This window comes from Podarcis gaigeae, assembly GCF_964106915.1.
Source record: "Podarcis gaigeae genome assembly, chromosome: Z".
NCBI lineage: Eukaryota > Metazoa > Chordata > Lepidosauria > Squamata > Lacertidae > Podarcis > Podarcis gaigeae.
In genome coordinates, this window is record NC_139691.1 from 33,403,589 (window position 1) to 33,410,923 (window position 7,335).

The 7,335-nt window shown below is 45.7% G+C and overlaps 1 protein-coding gene across 5 annotated transcripts in view; it reads right to left on the minus strand.

Annotated features, from left to right (window-relative positions):
• Positions 1-6,712, minus strand: part of DRP2 (dystrophin related protein 2) — a 53,724-nt gene extending 47,012 nt beyond the window's left edge. For 2 of the 5 annotated variants that reach the window (XM_083722776.1, XM_083722774.1), the window contains exons 1-2: positions 5,980-6,691; positions 936-1,082 (exon numbers count right to left, since the gene is read on the minus strand). In XM_083722776.1, coding sequence (XP_083578902.1) covers positions 936-1,043 — 108 coding nt within the window. In that variant the 5' untranslated portion in view covers positions 1,044-1,082; positions 5,980-6,691. Of the gene's footprint in view, positions 1-935; positions 1,083-5,979 lie in introns of all 5 variants that reach the window. The other 3 variants (XM_083722777.1, XM_083722775.1, XM_083722772.1) reach the window with 3 other exon arrangements.
• Positions 6,713-7,335: the final 623 nt, after the last annotated feature.

The following is a 7,335-nucleotide window of genomic DNA, read 5'->3' on the forward strand; positions in this document are numbered from 1 at the left end:
AAAGTAAAAAGTGCACCTCTCTTTGCCCCTAATTCATTTATCATTTATCCATTATCACTCTCACACACAAGCCCCACAGTTTTTGTTCCTTGGGATGGAAATGCCCTTCTCACATGCCAGAACCACAACACACAACTAATATTTAATTAATGTGTCAAACTTGCTGCCACAGGACATAAGGAAGACTACTAGAATAAAAAGGTAAAGGTACCCTTGCCCGTACGGGCCAGTCTTGCCAGACTCTAGGGTTGTGTGCTCATCTCACTCTATAGGCCGGGAGCCAGTGCTATCCGCAGACACTTCTGGGTCACGTGGCCAGCGTGACAAGCTGCATCTGGCGAGCCAGCGCAGCACACGGAACGCCATTTACCTTCCCGCTAGTAAGCGGTACCTATTTATCTACTTGCACCCGGAGGTGCTTTAGAACTGCTAGGTTGGCAGGCGCTGGGATTCGAACTGCCGACCATGCGATCGGCAAGTCCTAGGCGCTGAGGTTTAACCCACAGCACCACCCGCGTCCCTGACTACTAGAATAGATCGCTTTAAAAAGGGGAATCAGGCAAATTCATGGAGGAAGAGCCATCTGCAATGAGACAACAGCTAGGACAAAAGTGGGGAATTTAACACCTGAGCCCTCCAAATGCCCCTAGTTGGCCCTTGGTACTCCCTGCAGGCCACGCCCCCTCATTAGCCCCCTGCTTCTCCCCATAATAGTAATAATATTAATATATTTATATGCCGCCCATCTGACTGGGTTTCCCCAGCTGCTCAAATGTGTTGAGCTGTTGTTTTCTTTCACTGTATCTTTTCTTTCACTTTTTTTTTTTAGTTATAAGCTTTTGCAAAAACAGTTTATAAAAAATATCACATATAAACAAAGACACCCCGACCCACCCTAAAGAGCCCAGGAACCAATAAATATCGGGAGTTCTTACCTGAGACTGTGCATGGGAGGTGCTGTTGCGCCGAGATTGGCCTGTGGCATGCCACTCATGACATCTGGGGAGGGTGAAAGAGCATCCCTGCATGACCATTGGCTGCATTAGAACAGGGGCTCATGAGGGCATATCTGCTTTGGAACACTAGAAATGGAAAAGGGAGTGAGCAGGAATTACTTGATCACTTCATGGACTCTGGATGAGCCACTGACCTGATCCAGCAAGACTCTTCTTAGATTCTTATGGGCTTTTAGAGAGTTGGAAGGGCACTCAGATGTAATCAGGTCCAACCCCTCTGCTAAATGCAGGATCTGCAATGTTGGATTATCATCATCACCACTATTATCATAACTGATTTACTGATCACTTTCTAAATCGTTCCGTGGGGTATTTTAGGCTGGGAAATAGTGACAGACATCTGGCTACCAAGTGAACTATGTGTTGGGGGGGATTTGAACCCAGGTCTCCCAGATCTTAGTCCGACACTTTAACCCAGTGCTTCTGAAACTTTTTTCCACACTTGCCACACTTTCAGAATAAAAATTTGCTCATGCCACACCACAATTTTTAATTAATAATAATAAATATTTTGATTCTACACTGAAATGTCTAAATGTTTCCTTGATTGTCGTTATCTTCCAGCTACAATTGCCATTCTCTCCTGCCGCACCAGTGTGGTGCACCACACCCTTTGAGAACAATGCTCTAACCACTACACCACCATTGGTTCTATAACTATCTCCCCACTGCTATCATTATCCAGTGATGCTCTTGCCATTTTTGCTTATTTTTTTTTGTAAGGCTGTGCACTTGTCATCTCCAAGTGCAAAGCTGCAGAACAACCGCCCATGGATGGATGTATAAAAAGAACCCTTGTCAATCACAGTGCCCTGATTTTGCTCAGTGAAGAGCAGGACATTTTCTTAGCCCTGTAAGGGACCTGCTAGAAGTTCTCCTAATAGTTCTGCACCATTTTAGGAGACTTGCGTACAGAACTCCATCCCAATTCATGGGTTTGTCATTGAGTAAGCTCTGGAGTTACAGGGGTTCCTTTCCTGAAATGTAGAGCTTTGTTCAAAAAACCCTTGCTCTTACAGCTTTGAAAACCTGAATGCCTCTTCAACTCAGGTTTTTGCTCCTCACCATTCAAGCTATGCCTATTGCTATAAAAGGAGCCACTAGTCTATTATGGAGGCAGAGAAGATATCTGACATACTTCTGCTCTGGGCTTTTATTATGGAGTTGCCTTGGGTATCTCGCTGCTATAACTGCATTTATGTTGAGAATATATAGATAATGGAACATCAAAAAATCTAAGTCCCCTCTTCATGCAGGGATTGAGTTTGGGTTTCTTCTACCCTCATGGCCCATTAGTGATGCCAAGGGATTTCTCTTCCACAGTCAGATGGAAGCAGAATTAAATCATTCAGGGTTTGTCCTCATAGGCAAGGTCCTAGAATATGTTTACTCAGAAGTCCCATTCAGCAGTAGTTCCACTTCTCCCAGCTACTGGCCCTTTAGTTAATCATTTCCTGGTAGCGCTCAGCTAAAGAAGCTTTTAGTTAGCTGTTTCCTACTAACAGCCCTAACCATCAAAACATTTTCTTATTAAATATTAATTCATTCCACATTAGGAAACAATTAATTAAAAGGGCCTGATTGTGTGTGGGAAGACTAATTATGTCTTGCAGGACCAGGCATCGGACTTTCCATACCCCCAATTGTATAATAAGAGACCAATGAGACTGGTTTTTGGTCAAAACAGGCCACAACTTTACTGAATACAGATGAAAGAGGTTTGGCTTGGACATGGGGCAATCTAGATACTTCCGGCCCGCCCGCCAAAACTGATGTGTGGTCAATCCAAGAGGGGGTTCCTAAGACTTACATGGCCGCTCCCCCTGGATCTCTTTAACAGGATACCCAGCGTTTGGAGGGGCAGGCAGAGACTACAACCTCCCGTCTGTCCGAAACAAAGGATTGCCCCAATGCCCAACCAGTCCTGATGATTGCTGTGAGATAGGCAAAACCATCAGGTCAGTGCCAATTAGCCCAGTAGGCAAATTCCTACCCGGCCCCTTGAAGGAGGGTGACCACCATAGCCACAACAAAGTCATTGACTATCGGCTTAAACCGAGGGTGGGTGTGCGGGAAAACCCGGAGCAGGAACAAATAAGCTCTGCCCCAGGTGTAGGCTGCTTAAATGGGCAAGGGGGTGGAACCGAGGGAAGCCCACCCCCAGTTCCATTGGCTCTGCTCCTGGCACAGCCCAAGTCCTGGCCTGCATCCTCATTTGCCAAAGCAGGGTGCAGGCTAGGATCCAGTTCCTGATAGGAAGAGGGCTTATGCCCCCTTCGCCTATCAGGAAGGGCACAGCCAGTTTGAATTCTCTCATTGGGGCGCCAGTGAAGCCTCCTCTGTCCTGCAATGGCACTGTACGAAAAGGGTGAGTAGGCTTGTAATTATGCCATGAAAATATATTATTCAAGGGCAACAAATGGACTTTAAAAACAAACAAAACAATTAATCTTTCTACTATTTTGTAGATTTCTTTGGGTTGCTTTTTGTTAAAACAACAAATAATAAGTGCAATAGTAATAACAATAATGATATTACTATTGTTTGTGTTATCGTTAGGCCAGAAGCAGAGACAAGCCTCCATAAGGCTTTGCAAGGCTTTCCTGGGTAGGTTGGACTTGTTACTAAACCTCCATCAGATGTCAGAAAAGTGACTGCAAACTGGATATTAAAACAGATGGGAGGGCCATGCCCCCCTACAGACATGCAATGGTTTGGCAGCGATATCATCTGGTTTCCTCTGCAATAACTGCATAAAATTATGTTATTTGCAGAGAAAACGCTTCATGTGGAACTAACCTTGTTCAAATGAACCAGTTTTCCCTTTGTGTACTGTTTGGAGGCTCTAACCATGAGGTCACATGATGACCCAGCTGTCCTTACTTCACTCCTGAATACAAGATTTTCAGTCGGGTTCACCCCAGATAAACCTTCAGTTCCACAGCCCAGAGCAAATCCAAATGGAAATAAGACCTCCCAAAACTGCAACCCTTTAGAGGTCATTTGCTCTGACCTGCCTAACTAGCATACCCAAGGCAGTGTTCACACCACATACATTTAAAGCAGAAGACCTGCCCCAGAGAATTCTGGGAACAGACAAGTTTCTAGCCCTTAGTGGTAAGGGTAACTTTTGAAGGGTGTGGACAATATCTGGTCAAAATTCGTAGCAGTGGATGGGAGGAGAAACATCTTCAGCTGCCAGAAGACAGGCCAAGTATAATGCAAGGGGGGGGGGGGGGAGGGACTGTGACCGTCAAGTGTTGCTGAACTACAACTCCTATCATCCGTGAACATTGGTCATGCTGGCTGGGCTGATGGAACTTTGAGTCCAGCACATTTCCCATCCAATGAAGTGGGCTTGCTGCTATGTGGGGCAAATGCCTATGCCGCAGTACACTTGCACTCGTTTTGTTAGATTCCTAAAACTTGCAGCCAGACTTATCTGACAAATTCTTCTCTTCCACTTTTTAAAAATCCGTTGTACTCCACCCACCCTTTCTGTCAAAAAGTTTCTATTTCCTGCTTGAAGTTCTGCCATTCTTGACATCTTGAACAATAGAGTCCTCCCTATTTATCAGCTCTTATGCATCCCCCCCCCCACCTAATCTCTGGTCAGTTTTACCTGTTTCATGCACTGTAAATATGCTTCCCTAATAGTAAGGATGTATGTCAAACTCACAAATCCCTTTGCATAAAAATAAATAAATGATGACTGCTTCATGTGCACATGTTATGGGGGAATTAAAAAGGAATAATAGAGTCATAGAACTGTAGAGTTTGAAGGGACCCCCAGGGTCATCTAGTCCAACCCCTTACAGTGCAGGAATCTCAGCTTAAAGCATCCATGACAGAATCACAACAAACTTAACATCCACTGATTATTCCCCCCCCCCATTTTTTAATTGCAATGAACAAGAGTAATGGCTATTGAAAAAAGGAACAACGAATGCTTTGAAAGCCCCATAATTGCCGAACATTGATGCAGGTCAGATGGTCATGTTTGACTGTTAAACACAGGGATCGGCCAGTTTGATGGGCACACTTATTAGTACTTAGACCAATTTCATTGTTTTAACTGGCAAAGTATGAGTGGGGCTTTAAACCTTGCATTGACTATCTTTCTCCAATTCTTTGCCTTAATTTAATTAGCAATGTTCCTCTGCTTTGGGTCAAAGGGTCCACTCCTGACTTTCCCCATAACTTCTCTTATTTGATTGCCAACTTTGGGTAGGTAACTGATGGCCACATAAAGCTCAGAAGCTGTTAGGCACACCGTTAGGTTCCAGAGGCTCTCATGTGTATCTGTTATCATAGAGGTGGGGAAACACTGATCATCTAGGGTGTTGCCTGCCATAACTTCCCACAATCTCTTTGTTTGTATCTCAAGATGTTAAGCAAAGTTAAGGCCTTCATTCTACCACCAGAACCATCATCAACCCTCCACCTCTCCTTACCAAGACAATGATTTTTTTTATTAGAGCTTCTCTCTCTTGGGAGATTTGCAAGGAGAGGGGGAGAAGAGAGAGGGATGGATACTGTTCAACAGCATCTGCGGGCAGAAAACAAAGAAGGGAGTCTTCAAAAGACAGAACAGGTCTCATTTCCCTCTAACGGAATCATTCGGCTAGTCCTCTGGAATGTGTCAGAATCGGGAAGGGAAAGAACCAGCGTAAAGCTGTCGCTCATCTAGGAGGAAATTCTTAAAAGAGGGATAAATGGAAATGGAAAGGGTTCTTCGGATGCCGGGGGGGGGGGGGGGACACACCGGGGAACGGACGAGACGAATTCCAAGGTGAGAGGCCCCTCCCCTCCTCAATTGCTGAGGACACAGCGCGATAAAGAGAGAGCAATTATGGGGATGGTGTGTGTGTGTGTGTGTCGTGGGGAGGGGGTGCATTTGTAAGGCTGACTCAACCTTGATCATTTTTTATTGCCTTCTGCAAATAATCGGTGGTAGGCCTACCTTGTTTTTCTTCTGGGGTGGTCAGTGGGGAGATGGAGCTGCCGGTGGCTGGCTCAGCAAATGAGGTGTCGGTTCCCCCCGTGTCGAAGAAGCATGCTAAGGTTTGGGAGGCGATTCCATCTCCAATAGATCGGCGGGGGGCGGGGGGGGGAGGAGGAGGAGAGACAGCGGATCACTTAGGCTTGCTGTTGGCGGCGGCGGCAACAGCAGCAGCAGCAGCTGTGAAAGCGAAAACGCTCTTGCTGGACCAGGAGAGGAGAAAAGGATGGGGAAGAGAGAAGGGGGTGGGCAGCAAGCGAGAAAACCCCGGCAAGGAGGAGGGACCGATCCCCAGCGTCGGGATCGGCCCCCTGCGTGACTCTGGAGGTTTTCCGCTCTCTCGACTGGGAGACTGTCTGGGCTCCCTTTGCGTTATTAGGAAACGAGGCGCTCCATTGCCACTAATGCAGACGTTAGCTGCTGGTTCGTAGAGGTCCCCTGTGTCTTGAACATACGGAGACGGTGAAATCCAACAGGTGATGATCTCTCGATCTCTCCCTGCCTCTAAACCGTCGTTGTCACTTGAGCCTGGGGGCTAGGAAAAGCTTCAGCACCTGGCAGCTGTGCACAGGAGCCCCGGCAACGGGAAGAAGTTGGCAGCTTTCGGATACCTCGCCAGAAACGTTGTGGTGAAAGGAGCTAAGGCACGGGGAGGACAGCCTGTGGCCCTTTCTAGCCATATGCTAGACTCCCAGACTCTTTGCACTCATTGGCTAGAATACAGAAAATGCACCATAGAGTTTGCTTCCTAGAGATCGGTCAGAAAGATACTCACACTTGATCTGGCAACATCTGATGATTTTTAATCTAAAATTTTCATGAATAAGAAGGCAGGCATCCTATGAGAAGAGGCATTCTATCTTCTCTTGTACTTATACAAGGAATGCCTCTAGGATACTGCTTGCAATGGCATAAACACACCTCTTAAATAAAAATAGATTTCCCTCCGCTCCAAATTTTAATTTAACTGAAAGTGTATACAAAAATTGATCCAATCAAGACTCAGGTGAATAGTATAAATTTTAGCATGTAGATGGCTTTACACATCAGGATAAAAAAAAGTAATTGCTGTATGTAAAATAAGTAACATGGAAACAGCTGCTTGCCCTCTTCCCTGAATACGCTGCTTTTAATTCCGTAACAGCAGGCCGAACATGTTATGCAATACACAATACTGGTGTTGTAGAAAACAAATTTATACCTGTTTGCATTCTGCAATACAGTGTGTAAGAAACTTTAGTTTCAAAAGCAAAACATAGAACTCATATGGGCACAGCCAGAAAGAACTGCCCTACCAACCATGCCACAGCTGGAACA